This window comes from Panthera tigris, chromosome B3 (genome assembly GCF_018350195.1).
Source record: "Panthera tigris isolate Pti1 chromosome B3, P.tigris_Pti1_mat1.1, whole genome shotgun sequence".
NCBI classification, from domain to species: domain Eukaryota; kingdom Metazoa; phylum Chordata; class Mammalia; order Carnivora; family Felidae; genus Panthera; species Panthera tigris.
Window position 1 is genome coordinate 4,355,772 of NC_056665.1, and position 20,341 is coordinate 4,376,112.

Below are 20,341 nucleotides of genomic sequence, written 5' to 3' on the forward strand. Positions count from 1 at the left end.
AGGTCACGATCTCGCGGTCCGTGAGTTCGAGCCCCGCGTCAGGCTCTGGGCTGATGGCTCGGAGCCTGGAGCCTGTTTCCGATTCTGTGTCTCCCTCTCTCTCTGCCCCTCCCCCGTTCATGCTCTGTCTCTCTCTGTCCCAAAAATAAATAAAAAACGTTGAAAAAAAAATTTAAAAAAAAATAAACATTAAACAAATTTTTTTAATTAAAAAAAAAAGATTCACAGCAATTTACAGCTACTGCTGCCCCTCGTGCACGATTACAATATACTGTGTCTAACGCTCTTCTCAGGTGTGGATTGGAAGCAGAGGAACAAAGAGAAGGGGCCTACATACCTATTCTGTTTTAAACACTGGAGGAAGAGGAAGAAGATCAACTTTTGGGAGGTTGCTGGGAGAAGGGAGTGTTAACCAACTCTTTGGAAGGCAGGACAGCTTGCATTTGCTGGCAGTCAGCTCTTGCATCAACACAAAGACCCCCCCACCCTCACCCCCACGCAGGGACCAGGAGGTGTTTCAGGAACTTTAGGTATTCTGAAAGATTCTTACCTTTCCCGAAAGTGAAGCAACCCATCGCCCTAACTGTTCGGGCGTCAAATGTCTGCAACAGGGGCCAACAGTTCCCTCAAGTAGTACCCCCCTCCCACCCCGGGTACCTAGCAGGGGCAATCACTCAGGGAGTCAGGGAGGCAAGAACCGGTGGTAGGTAGCTAGGGACAGTGAGTTCCACGGGTGTGGCCTTTCCATCAGGCCATTGTGCCTTCTCATGGCTCTGCCTCCACCTCTGCCCTTAGGACCCCAACCAGCTGATTCGGGCCAGCGCCCTCCGCGTCCTGTCTAGCATCCGGGTGCCCATCATTGTGCCCATCATGATGCTGGCCATCAAGGAAGCTGCATCGGACATGTCACCCTATGTACGGAAAACAGCTGCTCACGCCATCCCTAAACTCTACAGGTACGCCCCAGCCGCGCCCCTAGCTCCTCAGGGGAGTGTTTCCCAACCCCGGGCCCACCCCTGGCCTCTCCCAAGCCTTGCGGATTGCCCCTTTTTTGTACTCAGATGGTTGAAGACGGTTTGGGGAAGTGAGAGAGATGGAGAACTGCGGTGGTGGCAGCTCACACTTCTTAACGAACAGGGTTGGGGTAGGGGAGGTGAGCACAGTTTGGGCAAATATTACAAAGGTGGGAGGTGGGGGGGGCAAATCCCTCTTAACAGTTTCTCCCACAGTTTGGATTCGGACCAGAAGGACCAGCTGATCGAGGTCATTGAGAAACTTCTGGCCGACAAGACCACGGTGTGTACATGGGCGCACAGGGACGGGCGGTGGAGAGGAGACGGGGCAAGCGCTCTCTGCCCTTCCGGCTCACCCTCTTGCCACCGACCGTTCCCCAGCTGGTGGCGGGCAGTGTGGTGATGGCCTTCGAGGAGGTCTGCCCCGAGCGCATCGACCTGATACACAAGAACTACCGGAAGCTCTGTAACCTGCTCATCGACGTGGAGGAGTGGGGGCAGGTGGTCATCATCAGCATGCTCACCCGCTACGCGCGCACGCAGTTCCTGAGCCCCACCCAGAACGTGAGTGGGCCGGGTGCCCGGGCCTCGCTGTGGCAGCGTGCGTAGGAGGGCGGCCGGGAGGAGGTTTCCACTGCCCCCGACACCCCCTCCCCCTGTCTCCGCCTGCAGGAATCTCTGCTGGAGGAGAACCCGGAGAAAGCCTTCTACGGCTCGGAAGAGGACGAGGCCAAGGGCCCGGGCTCGGAGGAGGCGGCCACCGCTGCGCTGCCCGCCCGCAAGCCCTACGTCATGGACCCCGACCACCGGCTGCTGCTGCGCAACACCAAGCCGCTGCTGCAGAGCCGCAGCGCCGCCGTGGTCATGGCGGTGGCCCAGCTCTACTTCCATCTGGCGCCCAAGGCGGAGGTGGGCGTCATCGCCAAGGCGCTAGTGCGACTGCTGCGCAGCCACAGGTGCGCGTCCCGCCCCGCCCACATCGTGGGCCGCCCCGCCCCGCCCCGCCCCGCCGACGCAGTGGGCTGACTCACCCGGCCTCGCCCCGCCCACCCCGTGGGCCGACCCGCCCGGCCGCGCCCCGCCCACACGGGGAGGGGTGGGTGGGCTAGCCCGCCCCGCCCACACCGGGGGCTGACGTACTTCGCCCCGCCCCGCCCATGATGGGTGGGCTGGTCCTGCCGGCTTCTCTCAAACCCTGGGCGTATCGCGCCCCGCGCCTTCACCCCTCCCCTCCACCCTGTACGGACCCCAGTCTTGCCCTCCTCCGACCGGTGCCCTCCCCGCCCTCCTATTTGGCCCACCTCTCTTCCCTCCACTCGCTGCCCCTGGGCCCCGTCGAGGGGCCCAGATACCTCTTTCCTGTCCTCTCCGTAGTGAGGTGCAGTACGTGGTGCTCCAGAACGTGGCCACCATGTCCATCAAGCGCCGGGTGAGCAAGTGACCTAGGCTGCCCTCGCATATTCCGAGGCGTGGCTCCTGCGAGTGCAGGGCGGTGGGGGGGGGGCATTGGGGACAGGCAGGATGGGGAGTGCCTTCGCTGTGGAGAGAATGCAAACGGGAGACCCCAAACACGGAGGAGAAGCAGGGTCTGGGTCCTGAGGGCCGCCGAGGGAGGAAAACCTGGCGAAGAAAGTCCTGGTCAGATCTGAGAGGGGGGTGGGAAGGGCAGCGATGAGGCAGGAAGGATTCTGGGCCCCAAAACGGGAGAGGTGGGGTAGCTCTGGAGAAGCCCCAGTCTGGGGCTGCGGCGGAGCTCCTTGGGGCTGCTTCTCTCACAACAGGGTATGTTTGAGCCCTACCTGAAGAGCTTCTACATCAGATCCACCGACCCCACCCAGATCAAGATCCTGAAGGTGAGCGATGGACAGAAGCGCCTGCGGCCTTTCCGCCCCCTTCCTGCCCCCACCTACCCGCTGGGATATCCACAGTGGCCACCCTGGGGCCTGCCTATTTCTGAACCTGTGGCCACTCCACCCAGGAGTATTGGCCCAGGAAGCTGGGCTAATGGGGGCCGGGGCGGGGGAGGGAGCTGCCCTTTGCCTGTTATCCAATAGATATGTGCCACTTTTCATATGTGAAGTAACCTGGTTTTCATAATAACCTCAGGAAGTGTACGTTATCTCCATTTTATAAAAATGCAGACCCCAGGAGGTGAGGTTGCTACCCCAGAGTCAGTCCTGCTGATTCCAGAATTCATACTTTGCTAGCTACAGTCTCTTGGCTTCCACCCACGGTGTTCTCGCCCCCACACATCTTCCCCTTCAGGCTTTTATGCAAACATACACCCACAGAAAAAGTGTCAGAAGCCCATACCCACATTCCATTCGGGCTCTGCCTGCTCTTATGGAGTAGTTTTCATTCAGCAGCAGTTAATCGCGACTCTCTGAACATCTACTCTGTGTCAGTTACAGCTAGATCTAGGGGTACAAGCCAGGGCAAACTCATCAGACACCTTGTCTTTGGGGAGCCGACGGTCTAGTTGGGGTGAGAAGGAGACATCGAGCAGCCAATCACAAAACAAATGTAAAAAGCCACTTGAGAAATATGGTAAGAAAGAGAAGTGCAGAGGGCTGTCAGAGCATAGACTAGGACGACGTCTAGTCTTGTGTCAGGGAAGCTTTCCTCTAGGAAGCAAGGCTTGAGCTGAGGCCTGAGAAATGAATATGAATTGTCTATGCAAGTGCAGGGGCAGGAATGGCAAGAATTGCTCCCCACAGAAGAAACCGTATATGCAAAGGCCCTGAGGCAGGAAGAGGTCTGACAAGAGGCCAGTATGACTGGAGCATAGAGGGCAAGGGGGAGAGTGGTGTGAGAACAGAGGTAGACAGCGGTCAGATCCCACAGGGGTTTATAGACCATGGTAAGGACATTGCTCTTTAGCCTAAAAGCAACAGGAGACTTGTTTTCCATGGAGGCGGAGAGGTGACAGGATCATTCTATAAGCGTCCTCTGTCAGGGCATCCATTTAAGAGACAAACTGGTCCTCCTGCCTTTTGGGAAAGTTTCCCAGTCTGTCATCTCCTTCATCAGTTTAAGGATGACGCAGGGCCGTCCGTGGGATTGTTTTCCGGTCTGTGAAGTGTGTTTGCAATGAGGGGTTTGGGGGCACAGAAACCCTGCGGGCCACCCTGCCCGCTTTCTGTCTCCCTGCAGCTGGAAGTGTTGACCAACCTGGCCAATGAGACCAACACCCCTACTGTCCTACGGGAGTTCCAGGTAGGGCCGGGGCCCAACACCCCTACTGTCCTACGGGAGTTCAGGTCGGGCTGGGGCCCAGCTGCCTGCCGGAGGGTCCACGAGAGGTGCCCGCAGCTCCTTGTGCTCAGTGAGAATCGTCCCGATGGGCCGACTTTCTCTTATGAGCCCGAAGTGGAAAAAGTGTTGTCTTAGGCCCCCTCCCAGAGCCTTCTGCCGGCTCTGGGCTAAGGGACACGCACGGTGGCTGAGGGCGTCACTCTCTCTCCCAGAGTTTAGTCTCTAGCATGATGAGTGATTGAATGAGGGGTGACAAGCTTCCCTGAAGGTCACCCGCAAGCCGGCAGAATCACTGAGGGTCACTGCCTGCTGGGGATCACTCTGTTGTGGTGTCCCACAGACGTACATTCGCAGCATGGACAAGGACTTTGTAGCAGCCACTATCCAGGCCATTGGACGCTGTGCAACCAACATCGGCCGAGTCCGTGACACCTGTCTCAACGGCCTGGTGCAGCTGCTGTCCAACCGCGACGGTCAGTGCTTGTCTGCGTGTCCAACTTGGACGACCAGAGGGTGTGCACCTATCCGTCCAGGCACAATGCGTGTTCGTCCCTCTGTCCACCTCCATGCGTGTCTTAAGTGATCCTGCGTCCCCGAGGGCCACCAGAGGAGCGCACGGGGTTGTGGAAGAGAGCCAAGGGTCTGGGGGCATTGCAGGGGTGTCCGTCTACCTGCGTGTGGTCATGTGACCGCCCCGGGCCCACACTCTCCCTTCCCGCTCCGCAGAGCTGGTGGTCGCAGAGTCGGTGGTTGTCATTAAGAAGCTGCTGCAGATGCAGCCCGCGCAGCACGGAGAGATCATCAAGCACCTGGCCAAGCTCACGGACAACATCCAGGCGAGGGAGGAACCTCCCGTGTTGCCCTCCCGTCCCGGCCTCCTCCCCATGATTTTAAAACCCCGTGATGAAACACGCTAGCCCTGATGAAACCGACTTCCACACCTTCCGTGCTGGCTCCGAAAGGGCCTGCAGGTGGAAAAAGGGAAAAGATGGGACCAGGCAACCCTGACTCGTTGCCCAAGATTCGCTTTCCCCTTGAGGGTCCCTTGCTGAGCTCCCAGACCTGTACCACCGCTCATGTTTTCTCCAAAGCTCTGGCCGCGGGTGGCCGAGGGTGCACTGGAAAAACCTAGCGTGTTGCTGTTGCACCAGTAACTTGAAGCACTAAGATAAGGTATTCCTTGAAGGTTCGGGAAGAATAGCATGGAACTAAAGCACGGAGGGTACAACGGATCTAGGAAATCGGTCTTTTAGACAAAACCAGGACGGACTTTGGGGTTTGGAAGCTCTGCGCTTGCTAGCGAACCCCCAGGGCAGAGGGGGGGATGCTGCTTAGGAAACGTTCGCCTTCTAGTCTGTCCCACGGGACAGGGGTGTGAACCCCGCAGTTCCTGGCCCAGCACACACGGGAAGAATGCCATTTCCCTGGCAGGCCACATGCCCACCCACATCTCCACACGAGCCCCAGTCCTGACTCCTCTTACGCACCCACAGGTGCCCATGGCCCGGGCCAGCATCCTGTGGCTCATCGGCGAGTACTGTGAGCACGTCCCCAAGATCGCGCCTGACGTCCTGAGAAAGATGGCCAAGTCCTTCACGGCAGAGGAGGACATCGTCAAGCTGCAGATCATCAACCTGGCAGCCAAGCTCTACCTGACTAACTCTAAGCAGGTAAGGCTTGAGAGATGCCCCCTAAAACACGCCGGGCCCCAGAAATGGCCCAGGGAGGAGTCCGTGGACCCTCACCAGGTAGGTGTGAACTCCAGCCTCTCTTTCTGATGAGAGAGTTCGGGGCAAACGTCCGGTCTCTCCCGATAACCAGTGTCCCCGTGTCCACGGCTACTCTCAAGGGCTGGGTGGGGGTGGTGGCCACAGGTGAAGAGGCTCTCCTACGGGGCTGCGACCTCCAGTCCACCTGTGGGAGTGTTCCTACCTGCTGCCTTTGGAACAATGGGGCCCTAAAGAACCACAGCTGAGTGGGAGCGAGGGAGGAGCCAGCGATGACACGCGCCGGTAGGAGAACATGTGTTCCACGAGATGTGATCTGTCCTTACTCCCAAAGCTTGGTGATGTTTGGCCAGTCTGTGCCAGGGATATGAGGGCAAATCTCTGCACAGCCAAGGGCATGGCTCCACTAAGCTGGAATACCAGGATATAAGAAGCTTCTTGGGTGAACTCCTGAGATGGTCCCAGGAGATTCTCCTAAGAATTAAGTGTAACGTGCAGAGCTTACAGGGGTTGGAGACACCAAGGGCCATGACCATTCCCACACTCACTGCCCCACTCAGTTAAGGGAAGTAGAGGTTGGCAAACTATATCGCCCGTGGACCAAATCCAGCCTGCTGTCTGTGTTTGTAAATAAAGTTTTATTGGGGCACAGCCATCTTCATTCATTCATTTATTGTCTATGGATGCTTTTGTGCTACAACAGCAGAGTTGACTAGTTGCAAGAATCTATATGGTCCACAAAGCGTAAAATAGTTACTCTCTGCCCTTTCTAGAAAAAGTTTGGCAACCTGTGGAGCAAAGTATCTGCGCAGGTGGCTGGGGTCAGCAGCTTGGCTACACCCTGGAGATTGTGACGTCCCTGCTGGCCTGCAGGTGGCCTCTTTGCCGTCCCATGGAGTCTTTGGATGGGGGCATCTGTGCTTCTTCAGTGTTTCCTTGATCCGTGGTGACAAGGGTGGGCCCAGGGACTCGAGCTGGGGAGGCAGGGCCATCATGGGCTGGGATACTCATCAGGAGTTGGAATAGGCACCAGTCACTCATGGGAGCAATGAGGGACCTAGTGTGCCAGCATCAGTATCGTGGGCGAAGCAGGTTGCAAAAAGGCTGTGGGGAAGCATTCAGTCACTGAACAAATATTGGTGTGCCTCCTTTCTTCAGAGGGGAGGAAGTAACAGGTGGGAGGAACATTTGAAAAGATGAAGCCGTATGGGCGGGGAGCCACCCAGTTAGGCTGAGGACCCAGCAGGAATCCTGAGCCCCAGAGTGGCGATGTGTGATGTCCGCGTGTTCTCATGAGTCTGGGTGTGCCCACGCGGCGTTTCCCCGAGTTGTCACTCTTAGCTATGTGTTCACCTGTTCATTGCTTTATCTGGCGTGTATTTCCTGAGTCCTGACCTGTGAGTTATATGCCTGGCACTGAGCCGTGTCCTGGGATAGTGGCCATCAGCGAGACATGTTTACTGACCTCCGAATGCTCACAGCCAAGTAGGGAGAACAGTATGTAACGCAGAGCAGTGAGAACTGTCGTCAGGGTTGGCACAGAGAGTTCAGGTGTGTTCAGCTGAACCCTTCTCCTCGACAGGCCACAGGGGTCCCAGCCCCAACAGGGCACCCAGGGTAGGCTGTTCAGGCAAATGGATACTGACCTCCAGGCACCCTTTATCTGAAGGTGGGTCCTCCCAGGCACAGGCCCTTTAGAGTGGTTCTTGGATTCAATAAAGAGAGTTTTCTCCTCTCTCCCACCCTCCCTTTTTCCGTTTTTGCTTCCCAGCCTGTTCTCAGTGTGGTGGAGAAAAGGGAATCCTTGGCATTCTGGGAGGATGTTCTTGCAAAACAGTGGTGATGCTTCCCCCTGCCAGTATTATGGGTGACATTCCGGGCCTGCTACGGGCCACAGCAATCCCAGTCATTCCCAGCCTACTGACCCCCAGGGCATACCAGATGCCGGCCCAGGCTGAGGCCTGGGCGGTGGCCAAGATGAAGTTCTGCCCCGCTCTGATTCAGCGGATAATCCAGTTCCAGGCCAGAGGTCACAAAAGCTCTGATAATAGATGGACTGACAGAAGGCTTGATGTGAAGGTGGTCATTATAGCACCTGGGGGTGTGGCATCTGGGGGCAACTGCCTGGAGTTCTTTTGGGCGTGAGTTTGCTTTTTGTATGTCAGGTGAGATGTGTGGGAGGAGGCCTGGTGGGGGCCTGGTGGGGGCTCAAATCTGGCCTCTGTAGTGGATGGAATGTTTTGATAAAGTTCTGCAGAATTAAAAAAAAAAGGTTAACTTTTTAAAAAAATATCGTAAGCGTAATGCATGGTCATCATAACACGTTTGGAAAACCCAGAAAAATAATAATTAAAAGTTTAAATTAGCCATAGGTCTACCACTTAGAAAAGACCACCATCAATCTTATAATCTATTTCCTTAGCCTTAGGAAACATTTCTGGTCCCTGTATATAGTCATCCAGAAGTTGCACATCTGTGTCTCTTTTAATGTGTTAATTTTTTCATTTCTGTTTCCGATGGCTTCGTATTTACAAAGCTGTTTCCCCATTCATGTGTCAATTAAATACTTCCCATATAATTTCCTCTAGATTTATTTTCTATTTTTGTGTTTTTTTAATCCATCATAGTTTTCTCTTGCTGTGTAGTAAGTTAGCATAAACTTAGTGGCTTAGAACGACATGCTTATTTTCTCGTGACTTCTGTGGGCCGAGAGTCTAGGCCTGTCTTCACTAGGTCCTCTGAAGGCTGTGGCTGACCTGTTGGTAGAGGCTGGACTCTCACTGGGGGCTTTGCAGGGAACGGTTCGCTTCCGAGCTGGTTGGTGGCTGGATGCAGTTCCTTTGGGTGGTAGGACTGAGTCGGTCACTCAACCAACTGAGCCACCCAGGCGCCCCTAGAGCTTGTTTTTATATGTGAGGTCAGGATGTATTTCGGTTCACGTTTTTGAAGAGCCACTGTCCCAGTATGATTTAACAGGTGGTTACAAGGTAGCAGGTATGTTGGCATCAGTTCTTGAAAAGGAGCCCATGTGGGGCACCTGGGTAGCTCAGGCCGGTTGAGGGGCCAACTTCGGCTCAGGTCATGATCTCACGGTTCGTCAGTTCGAGCCCCACATCAGGCTCGCTGCTGTCAGCCTGTCAGCGCGGAGCCCGCTTTAGATCCTCTCTCCCCCTCTGTCTGCCCCTTCCCCACTTGTACTCTCCCCAAAAATAAATAAATATCAAAAAAGAAAGAAAGAAAAAAAAAGGAGTCCGTGTTCCTCACTTAAAATTCTCCCCTGGAAGAATTCCCACCAGTCGTAGGAAACTTGTTCTGTTCTTGGTGCACTGAAGTGTGTCTCACAGGCCCTCTTGAGCCACCCATAAATCCTGCACATCCTGGCTGAACGAGGTGAGGGTCTGGGTGGTGCAGACTGGATGCCAGCATTTCTGGTGAATGGGTTCTTGGGATGGAGAAGCGTAATGAACTGTTATAAGCAAATGCTGCAGTGTTGTGGGTGAACCAGCCCCTTCCTGTGTTGACTGCTGATATGCATTTAAGTCTGTGCACAGATGGAGGCAGATCTTTAACACTTCTTTCCAGAACTAGCCAAGGACTTGGGGGAGGGAGAATGTCTGATCAGCCGGCTGGGAAGTCTGTAGAGGGGAATCGGCAGCATCTTGGTATCAGACCGTGTTGATAAGGACATCTGCCCGCCATGACTAGTCAAACGATGTCTGGCCCAGGGAGGGGAAGGTCTGTGATGAAGTCCATTGCGAGGTGTCCTACGTGGGAGAGTATGGAGTTGAGAGTACTTTCCTGTGATGGGAACAGTGTTGCAGGTGCTCCTATTGTTGGACGGGACTGAGCTGAAGGCGAGGCCACTGAGATCCCTGCGGGCCATGTTGTAGGCACCTGAGAGTCACAGTGGCTCTCTAGTTTTGCCACAGCAGCAGCTCTGATTCTGGGTCAGCATCTGGGGGCTGAACCCCTCCTGGACGTCTTTCTGACGCTCCCCCTGGGTTACCTGAATCAGCCATGTCCATGGCTGGATGTCCATAAACCTCAGGAAGACCAAGGTTGGTTCCAGACTCCTCCTTTGGGTCCTGCTACCCCAGGCACCCTGGCTGTGCGGACATGAGATGCACGTGCTCGGTGGAGACCCGGATGGGGCAGCCCCCTATGTCAGCAGGTAGGCAGTGTCGGGAAGCAGGTGGATTGCCGGCTCAGGCGGGCCCAGGTCTAGAAGCAGCGCTGACTGGCTCCTTAATCTGAGAGAAGTCACTTCTGACTCTGCTTCTCTGTAAGTGGGGGCAATTGCACATACCTCTCGGAAGAGTTGTGGTCATTACACGGGATCGTGTGAAGCTCCTTACATAGCACATAGAGCTAGAATGACAGCTGCTACCTGTCATGTCATGAAGGCAGGTTAGAGCAGGCCAGGATCAAGGCAGAAATCAAGATTTGGGGTCCTAGGATGTGGCTGCCTTGATTGCAGACAGTGGACCCATAGGCAGTTTGCTCTCTAGAGCCTTTCAGGGGAGGTCATGGCCTCTGAGACTCTGGGCTGCTCAGAATGTACCATGTGGATCAATGGGCATGAGGACAGCCCCGACCAATGGGATCCCCATGTGCCCCCCGCCAACTCCTTCTGTTGTCTAGTTTTCCTCTGTGTGGTGGAGGCTGAGAACTGTGAAATTTCCGGCAGAATGTTCTAGACCTCCTTTCACCCTAGCATCCTAAAGTAAAGAGGCTGGCCCTCCCTGGAATGGGGGTAGGAGCTGGGCCTGGGACAGTGGGGACCACTGACTCAGGAAGAATGGAGCTCATGGCCAAGAGGGAGGAGATTGCAAAGGGGTGACCTCTCTCACCAGGCCCCCGGCAGCTGTCAAAGCTGGGGTCGGGAGTCAGGGCCAGGGAGGGGAGAGGAAAGGCAGGGTGAAGGGAGGGCAGGTGGGAGAGGAAGAGGGTGGAGGCAGCCGCCCGTCAGCTGGGAGAGAGACACTGCGTGAGGTGGGGGCTTACAGAATCTGCTGCAGGGCCCCCTGTGTCCCCGCTGTCTCTGACCGCTGCTGACCCACCTCTCGTCCCCCAGACCAAGCTGCTGACCCAGTATGTGCTGAGTCTGGCCAAGTACGACCAGAACTATGACATTCGTGACCGAGCGCGCTTCACCCGGCAGCTGATCGTCCCCTCGGAGCAGGGTGGGGCCCTCAGCCGCCATGCCAAGAAGCTCTTCCTGGCACCCAAACCAGCCCCAGTGTTGGAGTCATCCTTCAAAGGTGGGAGCTGAAGTCAAGGGTAACCTCCAGGGGCGGGGGGTGGGGGAGGCGGGGTGGGAAGGAGGGGAACTGGCCAGGACCCCATACCCAGATCTTCCCCCTGAGGTCCCAGTCTTAGCCAGACACCAGGACTTCGGGAGAAATGCCAGTCTCTCTGCCCCTCACCCCACCCCCGCTCCCACCCACAACCACCACCAGCATCATCTCACCTGAGTCCCTGCCCTCCCAGCCAGCATGGCTCCTGCTCCTCTCTTGTCTGGCGCCCCCGTCCACCTCCCTCCCTGAGCCAGCACTGTGTATCCAGATTTAAATACCAAGGATCCCGGAAGGTGGGAAGTCAAACAGCATTCAGAGGAGAGGTACAGATTTGTTAAGAGTCCTGAGAAAGTTGCTGGTGCTCTGGGCTGCCACTGGAGCTCTGCCCAAAGTCTGGGCCTTCAGCCTTGCCTCTGTCCTTGGGCTCGTGTCCTGTGATAGGGGCCCTGAGAGAGGCTGGGAGGGGACAGTCCGCCAGCTGGCTTCCTGGACCTCGGAATCCTGAAGGGGACCTGGCTCCCTTACAAAGCTCGGTTCTCCTGGGTGTCTTTTTGTTCATTTTTTTTCTCTTCCCTGGACCTCAGGAACAGGGAAATTCTGAGGGATGGGGCGGATTTGAACGTCTGCCAGGAAGGAGGAAGTCCCTTTCTCCTTCCCAACCCGTCCCCGCTCACAAGTCTCCAATACACAGGCTGGACCTCTGGCCTTGACTTCTTCCCATTCCCGTTCAGACTGCACACCTCTCCCCACGGGGCCTGACCAGGCTGCCTTCCCCTCCTCGCCCCAGCCTGGCCAGCCTCTTCTTCACAGTTGCTATCCTCATACCATCTAGGCCTCCTTCCCAAGCCTGGCCGTGCTGAGGCACACAGCCCCCGCTGCCTTGGAAGAGAAGCCTCACTCACATGTCTGCCTCCCCGTTAGGCAGAACCAAACAGATGGGCCTGCAGCCTCTCCCCACACCATCCCCCTACCCTGTCTCGCAGTCCCACCTGCCCCATACCTCAGCTCCTGCTTGAGCCGGGCCAGACAACCTGATCTTCTGGCCTGTCTTCCTGAAGGTGGAGGAACCCGTACAGGACACACCCACCCCTTTTGTCTACCTCCATAAGGGATCCCAGCCAGAATCACCACCCCACCTGGGAGACGACTCCCAGGACATTTCCTGACACCTACTCCTGGCCTGACCTCTAACCCTACCCCCAGACCGGGACCACTTCCAGCTGGGCTCACTGTCCCACCTGCTCAATGCCAAGGCCACAGGCTACCAGGAGCTCCCAGACTGGCCAGAGGAGGCTCCAGACCCATCTGTGCGGAACGTGGAGGTCAGCGGGGTGAAGGGTTCAATTTTGTGTGTTTGTGAGGGGGGGGGGGGCGGGGCACAGATAGCAGAGAGCCCTGGCCGTGCTGGCCCAGCCCTCCTGACACCCTCCCCCCATGCAGGAAGAAGATCTGTCCCTTATCGAGACCCACGTGGGCCTGTTGGGCGAATACACGGAGGTCCCCCTGCCCGTGTGCCGTGTGCCCTCTGCTCTGTGTGCGGTGCTCTGTCTCGTACCCTGTGCTGCCCCTCCCCTCCACCTCATCATTCCCTCTTGGAGACAGGGCCAAGCAGGGCCCAAGAAGAGGCAGGGTGAGAGGCAAAGAGGCCCTGTGCTTTCCTTCCTCCTCCCCAGCCATGATTCAATGCTCCTCTCACCCCACCCCCACTTCCAGGTACCAGAATGGACCAAGTGCTCCAATCGAGAGAAGAGGAAGGAGAAGGAGAAACCCTTCTATTCTGACTCAGAGGGGGAGTCAGGCCCCACAGAGTCTGCAGACAGCGGTGAGGAGAGAGCAGAGCTGGGGACTCTGTGTGCTTCACATGGCCTCATGTGCCCACGGGGGCATGCACCAGTTTGTGTGCATCTGTGTGTGAGTCGGTGGTCCTGAGGGATTGCATGTGCCATACACATCCACCTGTGTCCTGGTTGGTCCGGTTGGCATCTGGGGCCAGGGGCAGCTCAGGGGGTTGCAGCTTCAGTGCTGAGTCAAGCTGGGACCCCAGGGCACCTGCTCTGGACCCAAGGAGGTCTGCACCCAGGGAGGGGGTCTGAGACAGTTCCTCCACAGACCCCGAGTCCGAGAGCGCCTCGGACAGTAAGAGCAGCAGTGAGAGCGGCTCTGGGGAGTCCAGCAGTGAGTCTGATAGTGAAGACCAGGAGGAAGAGAAGGGGAGGAGCAGTGAGAGGTAAGAGGGGAGCCAGCCAGGTGGCTGGTGGGGTTCAGGGGTCTCCTCTGGAAAAGGAGGGGGAATGCTCAGCCTTAGCCACTCTAAGAGCCCCTGATCTGGTGGGGCCTTCGGACCCCCGGTGCACTCCCATGATGGCTGCTGTGGCTGGCTACAGGGGGTCTCTGTGCTGAGCCTGCCCCCTCATGGGAACAGCAGGGAGAAGCACTGGGGGACCAGGGACCCAGGCCTGTTTAGAGTTCTCACTGGAGCCCAGACATAGGAGCCCAGCTGGGCTCTACTGGCTCAGGCTCCCTCCCCTCCCCCCACTTTCCTGGTCTTTTCCTGCTCTTCTGTGAGGCAAGGGCAGGTGTGTCCGGGCTGGGCCTGAGCCCCATTCACCCCCTCTCCTCCAGTGAACAGAGTGAGGAGGAAGGTGAGAAGAGGAAGATGAAGAAAAGGAAGAAGGTGCCCGAGGGACAGGGAGAAGGTTCATCCTCAGAGGAGGACAGCGATTCCAGCAGTGGCTCATCAGAATCTGAGAGAACATCAGAGACGGAGGAGGAGCAGGTGGAACCTGCCTCTTGGAGGAAAAAAACAGTGAGAGCCTTGGGGCAGAGAGGGGGGTGGGCTCATGGGCCAGGGGCTTTGCCACATCCTGAGGCAGGCCAGTCACCTCCCCACCATCTAGAATAGACCATGGCATCATCTACCCAACCCAGAACAGGCCAGGTGCTCTCCTCCTGCACCTGTATCCCATTTTTGTCTTTCAGCCTCCCAGTGGCAAAAGCGCCCCGGTAGCCAAGGAGATCTCCCTGCTTGACCTAGAGGATTGTGAGTTTGGGTAGAAGTCACCGGGGGAAGACCTTGGGAGGGTGGCTTAGGAAGGTCCCTAGGAGCTCTGGATTAGGTTCCCCAGGGCTCCGGGGTAAGGGGAGCAGACGGAACACACTTTTGGGGCCAAGAGGGCAGAGGGACAGCCTCCCCAGGTGTGGGGTTGGGATACAGGACCTGGTGTTCCCGTAAGAGCCCCCAGGATGCCATGTGCTTCGCTGTCCATGGTGCTGAACCGTCTCCTTCGCTGAGCTTTGGGTTCCCTGCTCAATCCAAGCCGATTCCATGTTGCCTCCCTCATCGTAGCCTTCCTCATCTGCTCCCACAGTCACCCCTCCCAGTGTCCAGCCTGTGTCTCCCCCCACGATCGTGTCCACCAGTCTGGCTACTGACCTGGAGGGCCTGACGCTCACAGACTCCCCGCTGGTGCCCTCAGTGAGTGGGATGGGGGAGGGACACATGTCTGGGATGCATCTTACAGTGTGGATTTGTGTGTGTGGAGGAGGGGTGTGATGTAGGGGATAGCTTTGAGTCCCCATTGCTGGGTGAGCCCAGGTGAGGACAAGGCAGGGACAGGCTCTCTCCTTGTTCATTTCCATACTGGCCCTCCTCCACCCCTCCAGCTGCTGAGTCCAGTGGTAGGTGTTGGGAGGCAGGAGCTGCTGCACCGTGTAGCCGGTGAGGGGCTGGCCGTGGACTACACCTTCAGTCGCCAGCCTTTCTCTGGGGACCCCCACATGGTATCTCTGCACATCCACTTCTCCAACAGCTCTGATACCCCCATCAAGGGCCTGCACGTGGGCACCCCCAAACTGCCCGCCGGCATCAGCATCCAGGAGTTCCCTGAAATCGGTACGGAGGGCCTTGGACATGTTGGAGGAGGGGGCTCCTGGGCAGTGTCAGTCTTTCTGTGGCTGCTGATGCCCGCTCTGTGCCAGGCCAGGCCATGAGGGCACAGAGAGGGCATCTAACATGATCGTGCCCTTGTGGATAGTACAGACTAGGAAACAAGCACGTTTGTATCAGGGCAGAAGGTGCTTGAGGCAGGCAGTATGGGCCTTGGTTGTTTCAGGACTGACTTACATGGGATAAGGGTGGGTAGGAAAAGGGTGTTTAGAACTCAGAAGAAAACCAGGAAATACCTCCAGGGACCTAGAAAGCCAGGAGTGCATAGAGGGGTGGTCAGCTCTGGCAGTGGAGGAGAGAATGGGTCTGGGTTCCAGACCTATCAGGTGACAGTATCTTTCCCTGTCCCCCTTTCCCTGCCTCATACCACTGCAGAGTCACTGGCACCTGGAGAATCTGTCACTGCTGTAATGGGCATTAATTTCTGTGACTCAACCCAGGCAGCCAACTTCCAGCTGTGGTGTGTATCCAACTCAGGGTGGGGTGGGAGGGTGGGCTGGAGAGGGGAGGGGGCAGAATGTCAGGGATACATCGTGACCTGCTGGGTTCAGAAGTCATCCCAAGCTCTCAGATCTTCTCTCACTCTTTGTTGCCTCCAAAGTGGGAGGTGAGGGGAAAAGGTGCCTCACTTCATTTCTTCTCCCTCCATTTCCTCCCCACCCTTCCTAGTACCCAAACCCGGCAGTTCTACGTCTCCATTCAGCCACCCGTTGGGGAGCTAATGGCTCCCGTGTTCATGAGCGAGAATGAGTTCAAGAAGGAACAGGGTGAGTGCTCCCCAGGGTGGACAGGGAGGGGCTCGGCACCACCCACTGGGGCCCTGGAAGCTCATGGTGCAGTCCTGCTGGAAGGGCCTCGGCATCGTCAGAGCGTGGGCCTCTGGCAAAGGCTTCACAGAGGGTGGGACACTTCAGTGAAGCTTTGGAGAGAGCAGGACTCAGCCAGGCAGAAAATTCTAGGCCTGCATTCCAGCTTGGGAAAATATCATGAGTACGTGTTGGTGAAAGTTTGCAGGAACTGAGGAGAAAGACAATTTGGTTTGGTACACAGAGATAATGAGAACAAAGCTGAAAATGAGATGTTTGGTCCAGCATCTGGAAGTCTTGAATGCTGTGCTAAAGCATTTCAATCCCAGAATTTCAGAGCTGGAAGGGGTCACCAAAGTTATCAGGTCCACCTCTGCTGTGAGAGAGATTAGGACTTCATTAGACTTCATTTTCCTAACAGTGCAGAGGTCGCCAACGGTGTCTGAGGAAGGGGCCAGCTTCAGGCCTCTGCCTCAGCAAGGGGGATCTGGCAGCACCCACAGCAAGGACTGGACTGGGGGGAGCCTGCAGTGGGGAACAGAGGCGGGACAGCCTAAGCAGAAGAAACATGGGGCTTTGTGAGTCCTGGCTTGAAATTCTGACCCCGCCACTCACTTGGTGTGTGACCTTGGCCTAAATTCTGTGACTATAAGGCTATTGCAGTAGATCTGGTGAGAGAAGGTGGGAACCAGATGAGAGCCACAGCAGAGGGAATGCAGGGCTGGGTGGGTAGGGGGAAGGGGGCAGCCGTGGGCAGCTGCCCTGAGAAGGAGAAGAGGGAGGTATGTGGGGATGGCAGGGAGAACTCGGTGCCCTTCCCCTAGACCAGGACTCGGCAAACTTTTTTCCATAATGTGCCGGAAAGCAAACGTTTTAGGCTTTGTGGGCCATGTGGTCTCCGCTACAATTACTTGGCTCTGCTGCTATTAACTCAAAACAGCCCCAGATAACGTGTAAATGAACGAGCGTGGCTGTGTTCCAATAAAATTCTATTTATGGACACTTAAATTTGAATTTCACATAATTTTCATATGTCATGAAATATTAATCTTTTGATTCCCCCCCCCCCCCAGTGTTTTAAAAATATAAAAACCACTGTGGGCCGTACAGCTGGCAGGCTGGATCTGGCCTGTGGTCTGTAATGTGCCGAGCCCCGATCTGGAAGAAGGAGGAATGGGTTAGGCAGGGGAGGAGGGAAGATCATGGTTGGTTTCAGATAAGAGGACTGTGAGGTGCATTTGGGAAATTCAGGAGGAGGTGTTTAATAAGCCACTGAAGATGCGGGTCTGTGCCCCAGAAACACCTCTAGGCCAGAGTCATGAGTACAGAGGTGATGGAGGTGACAGCCAAAGCTGTGAGTATGAGTCAGATCCCCCTGGCAGAGAGATGGGTGGGAAGATAAGAAGGCCAAGGAACTTCCTTGTGGAAAACCTGCATGCTTCCGGAGAAGAAGGAGGGGAGGGATGAGAGAAGGAACAGAGTAAGAGGTGGAAGGGGTGCCCTGGGGTGGTCTACAGGCCAGGATGACCCAAGACCTTCAGCTCCAGCAGACAGGAGGCTGCCCACATCAGAGAGCAGGCCATCGCCCAGGGGGACAGAGGCCATCTGCAGCGGGTTGGAGGAGACCAGGGCTTGAGGAAATGGAGCCCTCTTGGGAGGACTTTGGCCACGTAAGGGAGGGATGCACGGCAGTGGCATGAGGAGGGAGTCTTGCTTCCAGAAGGGACTTTTGAGGGACTTGGAGACTTGGACATGGGGAGAGTGAAGGGATGGGGCAAGGAAATGTCACTAGTCTGGAATTAGGAGAGGCGGGGGCAGCAGGAGAGGGATGTCCGTTCTCAAAAGGAGGAGAGGGGAAGCAGCAGGGAGGGGACAGAGGGGCTGAAGAGGAGGTGGCAGGAGGGCAGACAGGGTGTCGCATGGCTGGCCTAGAGTGTGTGAGTGGAGAGGAGAGGTCAGCCCTGTAGAGGAGAGGTTGTGGATGCCTGGGGGCTTTGGGAGCCCCGGCCAGGTATGGAGCCGTTGCCTCCTTGAGCTCCTCTCCAAGCTGACTGGCCACCATGTCCACTGGTGCCTCCCTCCCAAGGGGATGGTCGCCCGGATGTCTGATGCTGGGGAAATGCCAAGTCAGTCTTTGGTCAACAACACGGATAGAGCCCTGGGTGGGGTGGGGTGGGGAGGCTGGCTTCCCAAAGGAGGGTGTGGTCCAGGAGGAAAGTAGCCCCTGCTCAAGACAGAGAGAGGTTCACACCTGCTCTTAGCATGAGACCTGCCAGCCTGAGGAGAACTTGGTGAGGATACCCCGTGGTCAGACCCAGGAGCCAGCCTCTGGACCATGTGGCCTCCGCCCTTATCGTGACCTCTGTCCTCAGGAAAGCTGACAGGCATGAGCGAGATCACAGAGAAGCTCACACTGCCAGACACCTGTCGGAATGACCACATCGTGGTGCAGAGAGTGACTGCCGTTGCCAACCTGGGTCGTGTCCCTTGTGGGGCCTCTGATGAGTACAGGTACTCAGCCCCCAGCAGAGGGGAGAGGCGGGCTTTAGGGAGGCCTGCTTTGCAGGAGGGTCGCATGCCCAAAGGCCAAGACCCTTCCTCTACCGTTACCGCAGATTTGCGGGGAGGACGCTGACCAGTGGGAGCCTGGTCCTGCTGACCCTGGACGCCCGGCCCACGGGAGCCGCCCAGCTGACCGTCAACAGTGAGAAGATGGTGATCGGCACCATGCTGGTGAAGGACGTGGTGCAGGCTCTGACCCAGTGATTCCCGAGGGCTGTGACCTCTTTGACCCCTGCTTCTCTCTCCCTCATGACATCTGGGCTGTTAGCCCCACTTGTCTTTCCTCTCTCTCTCTCTCTCTCTCTATCTCATAGCAGTTTCCTCATGCCAGAGAGCATCGGATGGGGGGGGGGGACTCTTGCCCTCTAAGTCACTACCAGGCTCCCCTGCAGCCCCTCCCCCGCCCTGTGGGTCCCCTAATGGCCTGTGTGGGGGGAGCCGCTCCCTCCAGTCTTCCCGGCTTTCTGTAGCTATTTCTGCAGCAACATCCCAATAAAGTGTCTTCTCCCTACGTGCTGGCTCAGCTTTCCTTCCTTCTGAGGGGATCCAGGGGAGACAGCTGCTAAGTGTGACCATGTGACCCTTGTGAAAGATCATTACTGACTTTCTAGGGACGGCTGTGACTGACTCTCATAGGTGACTCTGGTTGTACCCCAAGGTGACGATCCCTTAGTCCCCAGGCATGTGTGCGGAAGAGACATCCAAGCAGGGATGGGAAGGCCAAGCCGGAAGAACTCCTTGGTCCTGCAAAAGCAAGGCCTTTCCGGTGATTATTGGTCCCCCTGGATTTCCCTCCTGGGCCTCTCTTTGGGAGAGACTCATAATGTGGAGGACTCCGCAAACATAGGCGCGAGGTTCAGAATATGTCAACTGGGGAGCCCCCACCTTGCTGGGGAGATGACCCGACCAGCCCTCCCAGAAGGGGAAGAACGGGAAAGAGATGGAAAGTGCTTCTCAAACAGCCCAGCATCAGATCACTTGCAGATTTCGTTAACATGCAGATTCTGATCAGTGTCTGTGGTGGGGCCTGAGAGCCTGCATAGAGAGAGTGCACACGCGTGGGTGGGGGGAGTGCAGAGAGAGAGAGAGGGAGACGGGATCTGAAGCAGGCTCTGCGCTGACAGCCGACAGCCGGATGGGGGGCTCGAACTCACAAACCATGAGATCATGACCTGAGCTGAAGTTGGAAGCTTAACCGACGGAGCCACCCAGGTGCCCCCAGATTCTGCATTTCTAACAGGGTCCCGGTGGCAGATGCCATCGCTCTGTGGATACACATGTGCGGTGAAGATGTGGAGGGAGCCCCTGCCCTTAGGACAAGTCTTCTGGAGGTGGTCATCAGGGTCATGGCCCTCCTTGATGCCTTTCCTGGTGAGGAAAGAGGCTGAGTGAGCAGGGGTCCCAAAAGGTGTAAAAAACAACACAGTAGCATGTATTCCAACAACAACAAGAGTCTGTGATCAATAAGTTTCAGAATAATGGGTTTAAATGAAACAAGGTTACTTCCCACAGGCCTTCTCAGAGCCTTTACCATGACAATTTGCACTGTGACCTAACCATCCCCAAAGGGGCTAGGGAAGTGTTACCCAAAATCAGTTCTGACTTTGGAACACTGTCCCCCCAACCCCCCCCCCCCCGAACACTGTGACTGCCGGGGTTACAAGGAACACACTCAATGATAGTTCGAGACGTGATGCCTCAGCTTCTGATCCTCTGTGCTTCAGACTCGTCCCTT

The 20,341-nt window shown here is 56.5% G+C and overlaps 1 protein-coding gene across 1 annotated transcript in view; it reads left to right on the forward strand.

The window, feature by feature from the left end:
* The window catches only part of AP3B2 (adaptor related protein complex 3 subunit beta 2), a 34,150-nt gene extending 15,041 nt beyond the window's left edge, over positions 1–19,109 (forward strand). Inside the window, exons 5-26 of the mRNA XM_042987965.1 lie at positions 796–956; positions 1,230–1,296; positions 1,395–1,577; positions 1,686–1,969; positions 2,388–2,442; positions 2,795–2,866; positions 4,167–4,229; positions 4,609–4,741; positions 4,995–5,104; positions 5,762–5,938; positions 11,070–11,256; positions 12,496–12,614; positions 13,006–13,114; positions 13,402–13,519; positions 13,915–14,098; positions 14,272–14,332; positions 14,661–14,767; positions 14,956–15,184; positions 15,614–15,698; positions 15,908–16,005; positions 18,417–18,555; positions 18,660–19,109. Of these exons, the coding sequence (XP_042843899.1) occupies positions 796–956; positions 1,230–1,296; positions 1,395–1,577; positions 1,686–1,969; positions 2,388–2,442; positions 2,795–2,866; positions 4,167–4,229; positions 4,609–4,741; positions 4,995–5,104; positions 5,762–5,938; positions 11,070–11,256; positions 12,496–12,614; positions 13,006–13,114; positions 13,402–13,519; positions 13,915–14,098; positions 14,272–14,332; positions 14,661–14,767; positions 14,956–15,184; positions 15,614–15,698; positions 15,908–16,005; positions 18,417–18,555; positions 18,660–18,810 (2,892 nt within the window). The 3' untranslated portion in view covers positions 18,811–19,109. The remainder of the gene's footprint in view (positions 1–795; positions 957–1,229; positions 1,297–1,394; positions 1,578–1,685; positions 1,970–2,387; positions 2,443–2,794; positions 2,867–4,166; positions 4,230–4,608; positions 4,742–4,994; positions 5,105–5,761; positions 5,939–11,069; positions 11,257–12,495; positions 12,615–13,005; positions 13,115–13,401; positions 13,520–13,914; positions 14,099–14,271; positions 14,333–14,660; positions 14,768–14,955; positions 15,185–15,613; positions 15,699–15,907; positions 16,006–18,416; positions 18,556–18,659) is intronic.
* Positions 19,110–20,341: the final 1,232 nt, after the last annotated feature.